Source organism: Dermacentor albipictus, chromosome 1 (assembly GCF_038994185.2).
Source record: "Dermacentor albipictus isolate Rhodes 1998 colony chromosome 1, USDA_Dalb.pri_finalv2, whole genome shotgun sequence".
In the NCBI taxonomy this organism is placed as follows: Eukaryota; Metazoa; Arthropoda; class Arachnida; order Ixodida; family Ixodidae; genus Dermacentor; species Dermacentor albipictus.
The window spans coordinates 325,723,105-325,741,991 of NC_091821.1; the positions used below are offsets into that span (position 1 = coordinate 325,723,105).

The following is an 18,887-nucleotide window of genomic DNA, read 5'->3' on the forward strand; positions in this document are numbered from 1 at the left end:
TCAATGCACTTCCTTCTGAAATTTCTTCCTGTAAGTCTGTACGCGACATTCGCAAAACTTTAAGGGCATTGTACACAGAATGATTATAGGCGTCGTATTTTTATTTCTCCTGTCATTGTTGAAACATGTTTTCGCTCTCGTCGTTTCTTCGCTTCTCTTTTTCTTTGTTGTTGTTTTTTCGTGATTCTCTTCTTTTTTTTTGTGCCTTGTACTTTATCACTCGCTACCTTAGTTTTCAATATCTTTTTGTTTTGTTTTTCTGGCAAAAGAAAGAAAAGTCAGTTTCTGGATGAGTCTTGTTATTGACTGCCGGGTTTCGCGTGACAAGCCACTGTGACGGCTTAGGCGAACCCGATTTCTGTACTTATACTTGCATATTTGATAATAAATTATTATTATTATTATTATTATTATCATCAGACATGGAAACATACAAACACACAAAGGAAGCAGGGAGTGAAGAAGAAGACGACGAATCTGCTGCTAGCCTGTCTGAGTAGCTCTGCCTACATTTATCGTTATTTTCTGGTAATATTACTGGTCAGAACGGTTCAAGACGTCTGTCGACTCGAAAAGGTACCTTCCGTATCGGAGACCGACGGGTGCTGCCCCACCCGCCGCCTCACAAGGTGCTAGAAGGAACCAAGCTGGCACCGACGAGCACCCCGCCATGACCTCCCAAGGGCCGACACCGGGTCAGAAACGCCAGCTGGTTTGTACAAGCCAGCCTGACTGCAAGCGACAAGACACTGGTGAATCTGAAGACGAGTCAACTATCATCGACGACGACAACGTGGCAAACCCTTCAGACCTGGACATGGACGAGGGTGGTTTCCGAATTGTGCGCCATCGTAAAGACAGGGCGGAGGGCATTCCAGTGTTAATCACTGCAGCATCCGAAAGAGATAATTTAAGGCAAGTAAACCCTATTGTCCTGTATTCTGAGCTTGAAAGGATTCTCGGTGGAGCACCAGTGAAGAGCCACTTCACAGCACAGGGTGCATTGCTCTTAGATGTAGAGACAGAAGGACAAGCCAACGTCCTTCTAGAGACCAAGAAAATCGGCGGCATAGTCATATCTGCCCGTGTCCCACACAGTTACATGAAAAATACGTGCATTGTTAGAGGAGTCCCTAAATGGTACTCGGATGAAGCGCTACTCACCTACCTGAGACCTCAGGGCGTGTTCCATGCAAGAAGAATCATCCGTCGGGTCCAAACCTCGTCATGTGAGTGGGAGTCAAGGCGCACTAACACGGTGGTTCTCACATTTGCTCCAAATACTGAACGCCCGGAGAAGATCAACCTTGGTTTCACAAGACACGAGCTTGTCGACTACGTGGAGACACCACCACGCTGTTTTAAGTGTCAGCGCTTCGGACATATCGCTAAGTACTGTCGTGGGGAACAGAGGTGCAAGCGCTGTGGGGGACCTCATGACTTTAAGACGTGTGCTAGTAAAGACAACTTTGTGTGTGCAAATTGCGGCGGTGATCATCCTGCTAGCTACGGTCGATGCCCTGCGCGGACAGCTGCTCAGCGAAGAAATAAGTTGTTTGTTCTGGGTCCAAAGAGTGCAAGCGCGCCATCGAACACGAAGAAGACATCCAGAGCGCCACAACCGCCTGGTTTGGAAACAGAATACGCATCCCACTTCCCGCGTCTCACACCGATAAATGAAGTTACTGAGCCAACGCAAACGGTCTCAGCGGCTGAGAAACCTGTTCGAAAAGAGCCCGAAAAACGCACCTATGCGGCCGCAGTAAACCGACCTCAAGTACCACTTGGCAACAGTCAGCAGGAAAACTGCCAGCATGTGATACGCGCTTTGTTCACGGCACTACGTTCCCACGTTGCGAAGATGCCTGCTAGTTCGACGAAGGATATGCTGGAAGCAGTGCTGGCTCTTGAGTCAGTAATACTCTGCTCTACTTCCACATACACTCAGTAGCATAATGGCAATGTCTCGCCCACTTGGTCCATTCCGTCGTCCAAAAGTGCCCTTAATAATGCAATGGAACTACGCCGGTATTCTAGAGCGTCTTTCTGAACTCAGCCTTTTCCTTCGCGACATACCTATACCGATTCTAGCACTCTCGGAGGCCGGTCTCCCAAATGGAAGGACGATCCCAGGGTACATCAGACATGGAAATCCGAGTATACCATCATTTGCGAATGGAAGTGCGATGATATACATCAGGCGAGAAATACCTCACGTCACCTTACCAGTGCAAGACCTTTGTTCTACCTTCTTGGAAGTCGCCGCTGTGCAAGTGTGCCTAGGAAAACGAAAACTCAGTGTGGTGTCGGTGTACATAAGTCCGCGCAGGAAGGTCTCCATGGAGGCGTTCATAAAGGACCTTTGCATTCGTTGCCCCTCTCCTATAATAATCTGTGGCGACTTTAACGCACATCATTCGCTTTGGGGAGATAAGACTGCAGATTCCCGAGGCAAGGAACTTGTCACAGCCGCGGATGCTGCTGACTTATGTATCGCGAACGATGGCAAACCGACTTTCTTCAGGCCACCAGATTCATGGAGTGCCATAGACCTCGTTATCCATTCTCCAGACCTTGTCGTATCGTCAACAACGGCCCCAGACAGGATGGGCAGTGACCACTTTCCGATCTTCACGAACATCACCGGATTTCACACTGCTGGACGACAATTCTGTGCTGTGACCCGCTGGGACACATACAGAGAAGCATTGGACGAATCCCCTGGTGAGCTGTTCGCAGATATGCTGCGGAGCAAAAGAGTGGCTACCTCAATGTTGAAACTGCCAGATCATTTCCCTACTCCTGATTTGAAACTAAAGAACCTCTGCGCAGCGCGTAGGAGAGTGGAGCGGAAACTAATGAGAAACACAGGCAATCCATCTGCGAAAACTGAATTCAACAGGATAAACGCTGTCATCCGTCGTCACACAAAAAGGTTAAGACGAGTTCAATGGGCTGCTTTCTGTGAGAGTTTATCGGCGTTTACTCCCATGACAAGGATATGGGGAGGAATGAATAGCCTATCCGGAAAGATTCGCCTGCCCAGGCCATTCGAAGCACTGGCTTTAAAGCAAGGAAAAGATTTGCAAACCCTTGCAGAAGATTTTGCAGACGTCTACACATCTGGCAGATCAGCAGGAGTATCGAACCCTCTATTGTCTGAAGCATCGCATACCATGGATACGCCGTTCACCTTTCGTGAGTTGAATTTGGCGCTTAGCAAATTAAGAAGACGCTGTGCTGTGGGTCCCGATTCGATCAGCAATCAGATGCTGACAAATCTGCCATATGAGCGAAAACAAGCACTTCTGGACATATTTAATCACGTCTGGAGCACAGGAGAGATCCCAGAAGCATGGAAGACAGCATGGGTGGTGCCAGTGCTCAAGTCGGGAAAGGATCCTGCAAACCTCACCTCATACCGGCCAGTATCGCTAACATCATGCGCATCAAAGTTGATGGAAAGACTAATATGTACGAGGTTAACATGGTATCTCGAGCAAGGAAATAGACTGCCATCATGTATGATTGGATTTCGTCCACGGTTGAGTGCCCAGGACAGTGTCTTGGATCTACTGAGCCATATCGAGCACCATCGCGCAGACGGCCTTTCCACACTCGCCATCTTTATGGATGTTGCCAAGGCATACGACTGTGTGCTTCATACAGGCATCATCAACGGACTCCGAGCCATGGGCGTCTCGGGAAATGCTCTTCGATTCGTCCATGAATTTCTCAGGGATCGATGTGTCCAAGTTAAGCTCGGAAGTATAATGAGTGACAAGCGAAGAATTTCCCTCGGCGTCCCACAAGGAAGTGTCCTATCCCCCTTGCTTTTTAACGTTGCCATGGCCAGCCTTCCAAATGCCCTGAAAGTAGGTCGGACGGCAGTTAAAATGTCCATCTACGCAGATGACATCTGCATTTGGATCTCGGGGTACCAGCACAAACGTTTGGCCCGAATAGCCCAGGCCGCAATCTCCACTATCGATCGCCACTTATCGACGCTTGGCCTATCTTTATCAGCAGAAAAATCGGCCTTCATGCTTTTCCCGGGAGTGAGACGCAAGTCGACACGTCTGACGCTGAATATCAGAGGGCATTCAATTCTTCGTGCAACTCATGTTCGATTCCTGGGCGTCACCATCGACAACAAGCTGCTATGGCGTGGTGCGGTCGAAAGTGTTGTGGCTGCATCAGTGCAAAGAATCAACGCACTTCGTCGATTGGCAGGTATACGTTGGGGTAACAATCCTATATCCATGCTTAAACTGAACGCCGCACTGATAACAAGCCGCATTCTCTATCAGCTCCCTCTGATATCACCGTCATCGAGTCAATTCGAGCGCTTGGAGGCAGTGCACAGAAAGGGACTTCGCTTGGCGATGGGAGTTCCAACGGCGGCTTCAAACAAGAAAGTCACTAATGAGGCAGAGTCTCTTCCACTCCGCCTCTTGGCATCTCAGGCCTTGCTGACGCAGCTATTAAGGCTGGGCGAGTCACGGGCAGGCACGGCGCTTCTCCGGCGGCTAAGAGCAAGAACTCGCTCACATTTCCATGCGGCGCTGAACACCTTCCGATTTTTAGGATTGGAATGGCCTAAACGAAGTCGCCTTGACCCGCCATGGTCTTTTCCGGACGTTACCTGCAGCCTCAATGTACCCCACCTACCGACGAAACGCACCATTTCAACTGCCGAAGCCAAGTTCACTGTGCTGGACCACTTGAGCACTGTGTTTCAAAGCCATCTACAAGTGTACACAGACGGTTCGGTGTGCGCACAAACAGATAGCTGTGCAGCGGCATTCTGCATACCATCCCTTGATGTGTCATGGTCTGGCCGACTGGATCGCGTAGTTTCCTCTACAACAGTCGAAAGTGCCGCAATCACCGCGGCTTTGCGGAAACTACGGGCCTTTTCTGCACGAGATGTCGTGGTGCTGACGGATTCCAAGTCAGCATTGCAGAGATTACATCGGGGCCTACCTCTAGAGAAATTTACAAGGCAGTCTCTGGCACTGATCGACGACCTAACGAGCAAAGGATTTAACATAAGGTTTCAGTGGATTCCATCACACGTAGGAATTGATGGGAACGAGGAAGCTGACGCTCTGGCACGCCTAGCGCTGACATCTGTCCCAAAAGTGAAAGCTCCAAAAGCTTTTCGAAACCCTAAGGGTGCGATCCGCCTTCACTTTAGAGAGATGTTCAAGAATCCACACGAATCCTGTGTGACTCATGGATTTACACGTGAACAAGCGACGCTTTTATACCGCATCAGGACCGACTCCGCGTACACCCCAGCTTGGTTATTCAAGACTGGGCTTCGCGCTTCCCCACTCTGTGTTTTCTGTGGTGACATTGGCGACATCGAACATTTCATTTGGCTGTGCCCTCAGTTTGACACGGAACGAAAAGTAATGGTCGACAACCTACAAAAAAGCGGTCTCACGCACAGGACCTTTGAAGATGTTGTTTTCCCCGGAGGGCCCGCGGCATTGAGGAAGAGAGCGCAACGACTTCTGATAGCCTTCCTGCGAGACACGGGGCTCATCGACACCTGGTGACACACGACTGATCTGAACTCGAAGGAGGATCAGGCGGAACAATTGCCGGCTATGTATGCCAGGCTAACCCCGCATGCTTCAACATCACCACCACCACCACCACCACCAGGGAGGGAGCAAACTGACAAGTGCCATGGAGAGGGGCACCACGCCTGCCTACTCTGTCGGCAGGAAGGAATGAAAAGGGGAGAAGAGGAAAAATAAATATTAAACAAAGAAATAGGAAATAAACAAATGACAGAGACACAAACAAAAGAAAGCAGGAACACGGAAAAAATCTCTATAAACGGGAGGCCAAATCAGTTTTCTGCATGAAAGTTAGCAAGGCTCTATGGCCTGGTCGCGTTGAGCAGCACTCCCTCTCGGAAACGGCAATCGTCAAGGGACGTACGCTTGAGTCCAATCAGTCCATATTCCTTAATTAGCAGTGCACTTGGAAAGCATATATTTAGCGCTAGCGAACAAGAAAAGAAGGGAGACGACACCGCGATTGTGGTGGAGAGAGGCGGATAAGCGTAACGTAACCACTGGATTTCCAGAGTTGACTGAATAGAACGCAAGAGCCATCCGCTTGACAAATCTGTCACTTGGCAACCAGCATGCAAACACCGTTTCTTTTGTACCTGTGAGAAAAGGGTCATCGAGAGCAGGAAATCGGCGCTGATCTTTCTAGGAATGTCAGAATGGTGCTAGATTGTTCATGGCTAAGTGGCAAAGGCAAGTTTTATCAGATGAGCTGAAATAATGGACGAATGCAGACGTACAAGGACGTCAATCAAACATATAGTCTGAGTTTTATTTTCGCGCATGCGGCACTATACTTCTTTTTCATTATGTGCACCTCCATTTATTTATTTATTTATTTATTTATTTATTTATTTATTTATTTATTTATTTATTTATTTATTTATTCATACGGCCAATCCTAATTGGGACCATGGCACGATGGCACATACAACATAATAAGAACAAATTGCTTGCAACGTCCACGTAGCACGTTATCAGTTTGTGATGAGGATGTTTACTATAATTTTTGTAGCGACAAGGAATGGAGCGAAATAAATTATGCATGGTTAGTAAAAGGCATAACCTGATTATCAATAACAAATCAATCAAAATAATTTATACAAGCGCAATCATGTATGAACATGGTCTGGAAGTTAATGCAGAGGTAGTGGAATTCAAATGTGGAAAGGAAGATTCTTCAAAGCATAACTACGTCACAGTCATTTTGTTTTTTATATCTGTGCAAAAGCATTTCAAGCGACGAGCCGCATGCACGAAGATAAAACACACTTGACAGTTGAGCGACGTTCTTGCCTGCCCACATTTGTCCCGTGTACAGCTAAAAAAAAAAAACCGCCTTTCAGTGGAACTGTTGAAACTCGCCGCAGCCTTCCCGTTAGTATGCACCTCAGCAGTGAGCGGGACGAGCCACGACATGCCCTAAACTGAAACGTTGCATCCTGACAAAGGCAGCAGCCGTTGATGTTGAGCAGGAGGCCATTGCTTCTCAGCCTGGTAATCCCGTTTCCTGCGCCCTGGTGAACGCAGATGCGGTACGGCATAGCGGCGGTGTTCCAGGACAAGTCGTCCTGCAAGACTCTTCCGTCCAACGCCGGCCGGGGCACGCGCATCAGCAAGCCCCTGCGCGGCGTCATCACGGAGCGCGAGGCTGCGCTGGGCATCCTGAGCCGCGAGGTGAAGTTGCTCCAGGAGGAGCGGGACCACCTGCAGGAGCTGCTGCAGCACTCGCTCCAGGGCGTGGTGCCGCAGCACGCCGCGCACGTCGCCAGGGGCCTGCAGGAGCAGATCGACTCGCTGAAGGCCGAGAATCAGCGGCTGCTGGACAGCTACAACGCCGAGAGGGTGAGTACCGTGAACTCAACAGGAGGGATCTTCGTGCAGCGATTGCGGCAGATTGAATAGGTAAAAGAGGACAGTGCCTTTTCTTGGAAGGGATGTGAGAGGTGGAGTTGTTTTCTTTTTCTTTCTTTTTTACAGTCAAGCTGTATATGGCTAAGGTTTCGTGCATTTTTGTTCTCCGTGAACAAAAACTATAATCAATAATGGCTCATGTACCCATAAGCATTCATGCTCCCGTAAGCAAGCAAAAAATGCAATGACTCATAGCCCCGTAAGACAGAGGCTACAGGCACTCAGCAAAGTGAAGCGAATAGGGCCTAAATTCTTTTTAATGACGCATGCAACATACAGAACAGCATGTCGAAAACTGTCAGCAATGGCTCATATCCCCGTGACCAATTAAGCAAGCAAAAAAATGCAACGACTCATAGTCCCGCGAGATTCATGGCTACACACTTTGCATGGATTAGCTGCGATGACACTACCCCTGTTGTCGTTGTCGGGTATTTCAATGTGGATGTGTCGGTACCGAAAAGGGAGTGTTTTACGCGTGCCACCTTGCAGACATATTCCTTGCGATGGGGCTCCGATCCGGCCCACTCGACCATGCAGCGTACGTGCATCGATTTGACATTATCAAAGAAAGTGATTGCAGTTGCAAGTGGTATAATTGCCACAGATCAAGACAATAAATGAGTGTACGTACCTTTCGTCATGATGACCCCCCAGCAAGACAATAAGTGAGTTGGTACCTTTGTTCAAAATTGTGTGTCACCTCCGTGTCGTGTGCTAAACAGCTTCGCTGGTCAACTACCTTCACAGAGAGGAATGGCTCATGATATTTTTTTTTCACGTAGGAGTAATTGGCTCTACCACAGAGAGTTGGCTATAGCGCTACTTTTACGCTTGATGATAACTAAACCGAAGAGGAAATGAAAGCTAAGAGAAAAGTTGTTTCAACTATCAATCCCTCGATAATTGCGCAATAGCTTGGTATCGTTGCTATCACTACCTTTTAAACTTATTCTTGCATATCAATAAATTAAACAGAGTAGCCGGAACCACGACGCTATGAAAGCAGCACATAAAAAATCGAACCTCACTTTCCTAGATTAATAAGGCTATGAGCAGTGTGTCTACCAAAGGGAAAACATAGACTGAAATCAATCAGACTCGCTCTGAACATATATTATTATTATTATTATTATTATTGCTTAGAGTTCACACTAGGACCCAGATTCACCAGAATTTTGCTCCGCCGTGATCACTCCGACACCTCCTCAATCTGAGCCGACCTATGGTCTGCAATATACGAGCATGCACTGAACATACACTAAGAACATTACGCAAATGTTGTAAGCTGCTCTTATTGGTATACTCCGCGAAACGCTTTACGATACCTAGAAACTACAGTGTCGATATCATATATCGACCGCCTTTCATAAGGCTCATATCAACTTTGAAAGCAGCTCTGTGCAATTTTTTCTGCCTAATGGAGTATGTTGTTAATTATAGACATAAAGTGGCATGATGCTTCCCGGCAAAATGCTTAGGAAGCACTCGAGCTGATAACTATGAGCCACTAAGGCTAAAGCGCCCATGCTTTACAAGGTGTCCATAAAGTCTCTTTACAATTTCAAACTGTTATTCCGAGTAAATATGAGTAGTTAAATATATGGAATCTAGTAAATATTAGCAGTATAGATCAAAATTTGTTTCATCACTTAGTAAACTAAATATGGGCGCCATTGATTACACGAAGGACATAGTGGCGAAATTTGGTTTCCTGTCTTAACCGCTATAGCATAACCTCATCAATTGTGGCAACCGCATGAGTAATCCTTTGATTGAAGTCAGTAAGGTCCTGCACCGCTGTCCGATACACGATGTCCTTAACGTAGCCCTACAGAAACAAACCTAGACTCGTTATGTCTGTTATAAAAGGCTCGTCTTATCCGTTCGATGTTTTACTCATATACTCGTTCGCACTCACTCCTTTCTTTATCCAATAATGTGCCAGTTTCCATTACTTCTTGTGCCATTCATTAATTAACGGATGTAATGGTGTTTCTTTTTCATGCTTAGTGATGAAGTTTCGCCTAGTCTTTCTGTTCTATTTCGTTTAAGTGAACCTCACCCCGCATTGTGTCTTGTCTTGAGGGACAGCTACTTTCATATGTGGGCCCTCTCTTTTTTCCCCTTTTCTTCAGCATATTACCTCAAATGTACAAATTGACAATTTATACGAACTTTATATCAACTAAGTTCCATAAGCGAACCTTCAGTCACGTATCGTATCATTCGCATTTTTATCAAATTCATCAAACCATAGAGCCAAAATCAAGAAGCAAGCCGATACATGGAGCAGCTCCCTGTGGCATAGAGATTAAATAATCATGAATAAAATGCCTCAGGAATGCTGGCCTGCGCTTCGATAGGTGGACCAAGATAGGTCCACCTATCGAAATGTAGGAGCGTCTTTCTGAGGTAATTTATCCCGTCTATGTAACGTCACTATGAACGCCTTCTGGCTCTTGTCGCTACAATGCGAGAATAACTCCCACAGAAGTCCATATTTCTGCGGGCTTCTTATCAATATTCGAGAGGTAGCTGCTGAGGTCTGCGCTCAAATCTGTCTTTAACAAGAGCTTCTGCGCTAAGAGACAGTGAGTGAACACCACATAAAACATGCGCCGAAAGGAATAATCAAACAAAGTCGACGCGCTAACCCATATTCTGCTCAGTAAGGGCATTTGCCAAACAAAAATATTGCGAAAACAATGGGGGAACTGGCTTTAACTTTAGTGTGAAGGAGGAAATGCAGACGTGCCCTTCGCAAAGAGCACCCATCACGCGTCCCCCGTTGAGTTGCAGATAATTAAATCCCACCCCGCAACGGGTTTTAATTTCGCGGACCAGTCGGTTCGTTTTGGATGTTTGCAGGGCCCGGGCGCCTTCATTTTTCGCCTTACTAGGGGTATTTAGAGCAGCGTCCCGTCTCGTCATATTGGTAGAAGAAAAATATAGAAATGGACCTGCAAAAGCCAAACTTTATTACGTTCTCGCAAACTACTCATTCGCGCACTGCACACGGCGCAGGCAGTTCTGGTGGGGTTCAAAAGAAAGAGGGCTCCAAGCGTGCGATTCAGTCAAGAGCGACGGGACTGTTACCGTTGTCTTATCAAAACATACTACCAGCACAAGTATGCCTTGAGTATCGTAATTGAAGATTAAGGGAGAATATTGAGACTAATGTGGCACAGGTCACATGTAAACATTGCCTTACATACGCTGCGCCTACTTGCAACCAGATCAGCACTTTCAGTGCAGCTCCGTATATTGAGAAAGATGGTACCACAATAAAGTGAAGAAAGAGCTAGGACATGTGAATGGGAAAAAACTATAAACGAAAGCACTCACGTAGTGGTCGGTGATGGTGCGACTAAGACTTAAACCAAATAAGCAATTTGAGTGGGACACTGAAAACGGCGGCAGTGGGTGCTGTAGCCAGGCATAATTACGCTATTTTTCAGTCATGCACAGCCCTTAAACGAAATCTCTCTTTAAGTAACCTCACTATAGCATTGCCGGAGTGCAAAGAAAAGTACAAACGCAAATACGTTACGTAACCTTCATGTAGACGTGGTATCAAAAGGAAATATGACCTGATGCCTGTAGGATGGAAATAGCTCATGTCCATGGTTACATCGTTGCCGTAGTATATTGTAAAAGCTGTCCGATCAAACTTTGAAATATATGTCCCTTTCCCTCCTAAGCCATCTGCTCTTTAGATATTTCCTTCTACAAATAACCAAATTATAAAAAGACGTCATAGGAACCCCCGCGGTAATGCATGCAAAAAACGATCTTTTTAAATTTATACGACACCTGAATCGAGAATTCAGCTTCGTAGTCTGATATGAAAACTTCACGCTGTGAAACGTCTGATGGCACATGCACATCGCCCTTTCGCCACATCACGTCTCTGTTCAGCTCTAGACATTAAGAACAGCGCATTTGTTTTTTGTAATAAACAAATAAATTCCTACATGTAACCTTTACATATAATGCATATAGGCTCATAGGTATCCCTAACGCACACCGACTTCTTATTGGAACATCGCATCATATTCAACTGAATATTTGCTTTACTGGGTTTTCTTCGATAAAGCCATTCGATATGTGGCACGAGGTTCATGCCCAGTCTTGGATAATTCTCATGAATGGGCATATGCACCTGTTACACAACAGGCACGTACTCCTAAAATTTTGCTTAATACGTGTCGTAATTCTCTGTGCATACACCTGTCATCGTCCTTCAGGAAGCATCATACAACGCCCCTGTACTCCTGACAACACTGTAGACGTCTCGCACTGTGTAACTGTGCATTTCGGCATAACTTATGGACTCTATAGTGCATAAACATAAAAAATGCTTGAGATTGTACTTGTCACTTCTGCGGCGGTAAACTTAAACATTACATGCGATAACATACTCTACTGGATGAAAACCAACAAACTTCTGTGGTTCCGCAGCACTTAAAACCAGGGTTTCGGACCCTAACTCAATCCCGCATGGAAAACCGTACCCGAACCACAACTTGTAGCGGAACTGAACCCGAACCTATATCTTTTCACGTGACTGAACCCGAACCGAGTCTGAACTGAAAAAAATCATAACGGTTACTGTTTCAGCAAGGAAGGGTTATGCATATAAGGCAACAACTGGTGCTCAGTGGTTTGCACGATTCTTCGAATAACCGCTTCTTCACTCGGCACACCTTAATATCAGAGTTGCTACACACGAGTTAGATGGTGTGCAGGAATGGGGATATAGAATGGGCATGCGCTTATAAACACGACCACCTATGCAGAGACGCTTGCTCTTCCGAAGCCAGCCATGACAGTTGTGTTCTGCGACCAAAATGTTGTTCCGTGCGCTCCGCGGAATGGACATTTCTGATGACGCCCCCATTTCGGCAGTTAGGTCAACTTGTTACTAAAACTAGATAAACTAGTTAAACACGGATAACGGAAAACACGATGCCCTCGAGGAGGGATATCAGCAAGTTCAGCCGCATGCATGACTTTATTGTAACTATATAATTGCGGTTGCTAATGTGTGCCTTAACTTGCTCAGTGAGATGTAACCGGGGCTGTAAGCGGCGCGCGAAATCTGCTTATGTTACGTGCCACGGTTCAACGCACGTTTGGTGCATAGCCGAGCAGAGTACAACGCTTTTCGAGTTGTAGATGTTATTCGGGGAGTACAATGCGCATGAGTCTTTACTTTTTTTCTGTTTGCCCTAACCAACGCAAGACTGTGCTCACATGCAGATTCGTAAGAAAGATCGAGGTATGGTTCAGCACAAACCATTTTTGTTCATCGCTGAGAAGCTTCAATGGCCGCTCCTCCTTCTAAAAAAATGGCTGTGGCTTAGCTAAGGTTAAGCCCAGGATGCGAAGCATACTAGCCTTTATTTTAGTTGTTGAACCACTGTTTAGCCTGGTGAACTGCTGTTGCTTGGCTATATTTGGTTCGGCTAGAGGAAGAAACAACTCATGCAGGCGAGCGCACGAGCTGAGACCCGGCTATGTAGCTACGCGGCCGCAAGCGAGCGCACGAGTTGAGCCTCCGCTTTTGCAGCTGTTATGACGTCATATGGTAGCTACGCGGCCGCGCGCGGCGCAGAAAGGAAGAGCGTGGTTGTGCGGCTAGTATGCTTCGCATAAAAATTGGAGGACGCTTAAGCTTCGCCTTCAAGAGTGGAACGCGACAGCGTTCCCGTCGACCCGCCAAGGGGTGTAAGACAATGGGCTACGGCGCAGCGATCACTTACGAGGCACCCCGCATCCGACGCGGTGAGCGTCGAGCAGCGGAGTGTTCGGCGCGGCAGCGAAACGTGCGCCTGAGCAAGCGGAACGAACCAAACAACTCGGTGTCTCGGAGCCCCTGGGGAAACGATGCACGCCAGCCAAACGTCGTGATCGGCACGGGCAGAGAGATAGACAGATAGTGATCTAAAGAATGGAAGGACGCTTGATTCTGCAACCCGTGTGGGAGCAAGGAGAAACGTCGTCAGGGGAGAGGGAGTCCGGGACGCGCCGCGCCTCGCACCTGTCCCCGCACAACCCCAATGCGCGTGTAGTGCGCCACCTGTCGGCGAAGCGTCGTACATTGAGAGGAGGGGGTCTTCTCTGTTTGCCGCAAGATGGCTGTGCGTGTGCGGAAAGCGCTGAAGAAATGTAGCGGAAACGCACTTCGCTACTCGTGTAACTGCTACTTCTGTAAGTTACATGTTCATAATTACCGATATACACCGCAGTATAACTTTCTAGGGCTCGTTTCTAAGGCAACACCGCATTCACTAGAGGCGCTTTTGCACCGCTTTGAAGCATCGAATGCGTCCTCTTCTGAAACTTGCGCACTGCCATGCGGACAAGTCGATATCACTATGCAATATATCGCCATGGGGCACAATAAAATGTACTGCGCCAAATCGGTTTGCGAACCGGGTCATTGTTGCGAACCCGTTCGCGAACCGTTATAAATGTTTATCTCACCACACAAGAACTGAACCGGAGCGAAATCAAAGTGAGCTGAACCATAACCGGAACCAAACCCGAATTTTTTCAGTATCGATACCCTGCTTAAAGCCACTTCACTAAGATTTTCTTTAACATAGATTATGATATGTACGTTGGATCTGCACAACTTCACTAAAAGACGATATCACTGGGGCAACCGTAAAAACCATTAAATAGAAACACATACAGGCATTACGCGTCTTAAAAATCCACGAAACAGGCACGAAAACAAATTACAGTACTTGAACTAAAATGCAGGTCTTGCGCTCATATCATTTTCTCTAAGTAGATTATCTCTACATTAAAAGTACGCAGCGCATCCGGAACACACTGCTAGAGCAATACATTGAAGCAGGATATGCAGGTGCATCGTCAGGTAAATTTTGAATTTTGGATTTGTATTTCTTTCAAATGACGTCACTGCCATCAAGGCTTAGTCGTGAGGGAATAGTACTGCACGCAGTGCAGATTGCGCAGTAAAAATGGGGATGTTATTTAGGCATCTGACTGCTGTCCAAACAGTATGGTGTTCAGTTCATTTTAGACATGCGTATGTAAGCAATCTGAAGGCGAAAAACAACTACGCACAAGAAAGCGTACGAGAAGAACGAACGTTCACTGTCAGAAGTTATTTTGTATATAATTAATTTTTTATGTCATTAGCATTTTTTATCAAATCCGTTTTCTTTTGCGGCTTTCCGATTGTTTGAGCATAGCTAATTATTTCAGTTATTGTGTGGCTAATCCCTCCCGCGAGTGTGTGTCATGCTTGAAGGAATCAGCATTTATAATAACGGACAATTTGCCCACAAGTCAGGGCACTTTCTTTTGCAAAGACCCTTATGGAGCATTCCAGAACTCAATAGATTATCATAATTTCGCAGATATTGCAACCACTACAGATATTTGGTTGGTTAGGCTTAGTACCAGCCGCTAAGAAAAACGTACTGCACACTCGTGTGACCTTGTGCGATCGCAGTACCATTCCCAGCGAAACTGTTTCACTGAAATTGCTGCATTAAGAATTTCGGTTTCCTGTAATGACATCGCCCAAATTAAAACGTTGCCCGCATATGATTCACCTGTTGAGCCACATGTTGAAAACGCGACGCACATAAAACATTTTCATGATCTTGCTCAGCGAATTTTTTTAGCATAGGGCCGTAATTTAGTTAGGCATATTTAGCCTCGCATGCCCCTCAGCCACAATGTTTCACCCATTTTCAACAAACTTGGTCTAGGTGGCTGTCATAGTTTTCTTCATTCCAGCTGTATATATTTTCGTTTTATGGCGCTGATAATTTGTTGCGTTTAAACACGCTTATAATTTCCTGGAGCACTTACAGAATTAATTTACTGCAAAATTCGCTATGCACATACACACTTGGAACTTTGCCTATGAATTACGCACAACATACCTTTTATTTTTCCCGAATATTAGCAGTCTGATTCGTTGAGTTTATCAAGGACACTGAGGAAACCTACCAAGTGGTTGGTATGACACAAAAATTTAAGGCGAACGAGTATTAGCATTCTGTAATTGTTCGCAATGTTCATCATTTAGCCAGAAATTTAAACTTTCTCCGCAAACAAACCGCCTTAACAGTACTTATTTTCCCACCGAAGGCGAACACGTTGTCACGCACATATCTCCTATAAGTCTCTGGGAACATTGCGGATAACGGCCATACTGTCACTTAGTAGTGAAGCTGATGAACACAGCTGCGAAACTGTGAATAACTTAACTTCCTGTTGGGCGAGCCTGTGCCCACGAAAGCAAGTTACACTCAAAGCACAACGACCAGGGCGAATGTAGTCGGTGGTCGGCAGAAACCTGACCAGCAGGTCAAGAGCGTCGGCTTTTATACATGAGTCATCGAAGGTTCCAGAGTAATCGCTGGTACTACACAATTCGCTTCGCGTATACAGTCAGGTTACACAGGCTTCGGTGACGACAGACAACGCATAGAATCATCGATAACATTCCAGTAAGTTCCACTCATGCAGGCGCGTCTTACGCTGAGCAATAACTTTAAGTTAGTTGTTATTGGGTTAACTGCAGTCACCGAGAAAAGGGTAAATAAGTACGCGTGTCAATATAACGCTTTCAAGAATTGCCTAAAGAATTTTTCAAGCCCGAAAAAACCTTGCGCTATCGAAACTTTACCCACATCCATCAGGCATAAAAAGAATTCCTATTATTGTGCTCAAATGAATGTGATCTAGCACGTGGACTTTATTCACGACATGCGCAGGCCTCTAACGCGGTTACTAAAATACACTTCTAAAACATCGAAACACATCGTTTTTACTTAAACCAAACATTAGCATAGTTCCTCGTTTACCTTACCGAGAATATTAGGAAAGCCATATACACACCTCGTATAGGAATAAAACGGGTATCAATATTTATTTTCAAAGCTCGTATTTACCCTACACACTTCAAACTTTCGGTACATGTCTGCCATAGCATTGCCGCCATGCTCCCCAAACCTCTGAACAGACCCAAAAGAAAGGCTTTATCAATCTTTATTTAGCGTCTGTTAGCCCACACATTTAGGAATTGGCCTCCACATTACCGATAATATCTCACATTTCACCACTTTCATTTTTTGTGAACTTGGTGAAGGATCTACTTCTTCAAATAAAACGTGAAAACTCGCTAATAACATTCTCAAGCATTTCTGTTCGCACTAACAGCTTCGCTACAAAAGGCAAGCAAAATCAGCACTGAAGCAGCATAGAGTACTTATCTAGTTGGTATGCCTCCATCTTGAAATGTCTCGAAAGATACCAAACAGCAAAAGAAGCGCAAGTCTTCCCGTCTTTTGCTGCCCGGCATCTTTCTTGAGTTTAAGCGAGATCTCGACACGGTTTTCTTGCTTCTTTGCAAGGACATCTAGAACCACACTCGTGATCGACTGGCCGATTGATCAGTGGATCAATGAAACCATCGAGGTGGCATGGAGAGAAGGCTCTCCATTTAAGTGAGCAGAGAGATCTGCTATTGGGCTGGTAACGACATACAATTAAAATTAAATTATGGTGTTTTACGGGCCAAAACCACGATCTGATCGTGAGACACGCCATACGGTGGAGGGGGGTAGGGTACTCCGGAAATTTGGACCACCTGGGATTCTTTAACGTGCACCTACATCTAAGTACACAGGTGTTTTCGCATTGCATCCTCATCGGAATTCCGCCTCCACGACCGGGCTTCGATCCCGACCTCATGCTTAGCAGCCTAACACCGCAGACACTAAGCAACCATAGTGGGTGGTAACCATGTACATACATGATACTCTGCGTGGAAAGGTAAATGCGAAACAGTAAACCCGCAGAACAAAAATGCAGGGAAAGAAAGCAAAGGAGTAAAGAAGATACGATTAAGTGGTATTAATGGGTAAGATAATAAAAAATCGGCGCATTACAGTGAAATAAGTTGCTTTGCCTTTAAAACCTAATTTGTCATCGTTATTTTTGTACTCCTCAGACCCAGCGTTCACCATGTAGACATTTTCATGATTTCAAAATTTGAGCCAGCAGCGATAAACTAATATATCCTGCTGTAACATGCGATGGACGCATATGGTCATGTATTTAATCATCTTGTTGTCACCTTTTTTCTATAGCTGAATCGTTACCAACGGCAATACATAAATGACGCGGCAATCAAGGGTCAAAAGTGAACGCGAGCTGTTAGGCCATTATTTATCTGTTTAGGCAAAAAAATGGTTTTATTCGAGCAAACGGGAGAAATTGACTTTTAATCCACATACATCAAGGTGCTGACGGGATAGCGTGTACGAGCCATCGCATCAAGAAAGTAGTTTTTTAGGCTTGTAAGAGACAGCTGACAGGAATTGATGAACATTGTTGATTTGTTCGCACTATCTCAAACAGTGTCTGAACCAACTAAAGGATATCATGTTCTGGATCCTATTTTCACAAAGCAACCTCAATTGGCAATTTGTACGTTTGTCATTCCTGGAATTAAGGACCGCAGTGCTGTTTTATCTGAAATGGAAATTACACATGTAAAACCTGCACACGCTGTGGTGAAACATTTGTATAACTATTCGAAAGCTCAAGTTGATAAAATAAATGAAGGTTTGGATGGGTATTATGACGTATTTGCTACAGAAGCTGAATATAAACATAAAGATGAAATATGGACTTGCCTCAAAAACAAAATGCTAGAACTTCGGCAGCGTTTCATAAGGTGTAGGGTGCTAAATGAAAGACGAAGTAGGAGTAAGCCTTGGTTTTCGAAAGCGTTTCGCAGTTTTACACAGAAAAGGCAAATATTTTATAATTTTCTCCAAGTGCCGTCAAGTGATAAGAGGAAGACGCTGAAAGAAATTATATCAGGAATGAAGAAGGCATTTCGCGTAGCAGATTATGCTATTAGTGAAACTATCCAGTTGAGAATCAAAGATGATCCCAAGCAATTTTGGAAGCACGTCAAAAGGAATTGAGAAGAGGCAACACCTATTCCGTCACTTGTCTCTGGAAACGGCGTCGTTTCTGACGACAAAGCTTAGGCGGAATGCTTTAATCAGCATTTTCCTTCCATGTTTCCTACTGGGATGCCAAGCGATGGTGACTACAGAAGTACCCCGCGATAATTGATAGCCCCGATGGGCGATATGGATGACGTCGTTATCAGGAGACGTGGCATAGAACTGTTGCTTTTGAAATTGAATGCTGCTAATGGCGGAGGACTTGATGGTTTAACTAATACCTTCTTTAAAATTTGTGCCCGACCTATAGCTCCTTCTTTGAAAATACTCTTTAAAAAATTTGTGGCAGAAGCTTCTTTGACCAATGATTGGAAAATTGGTGCAGTCCATAAATCTGGTCCGC

The 18,887-nt window shown here is 45.5% G+C and overlaps 1 protein-coding gene across 10 annotated transcripts in view; it reads left to right on the forward strand.

Annotated features, from left to right (window-relative positions):
• The window catches only part of LOC135910189 (uncharacterized), a 328,772-nt gene that overhangs the window by 280,686 nt on the left and 29,199 nt on the right, over positions 1 to 18,887 (forward strand). For all 10 annotated transcript variants that reach the window (XM_070531648.1, XM_070531652.1, XM_070531644.1 and 7 more), the window contains one exon: positions 7,122 to 7,436. In XM_070531648.1, the coding sequence (XP_070387749.1) occupies positions 7,122 to 7,436 (315 nt within the window). The remainder of the gene's footprint in view (positions 1 to 7,121; positions 7,437 to 18,887) is intronic.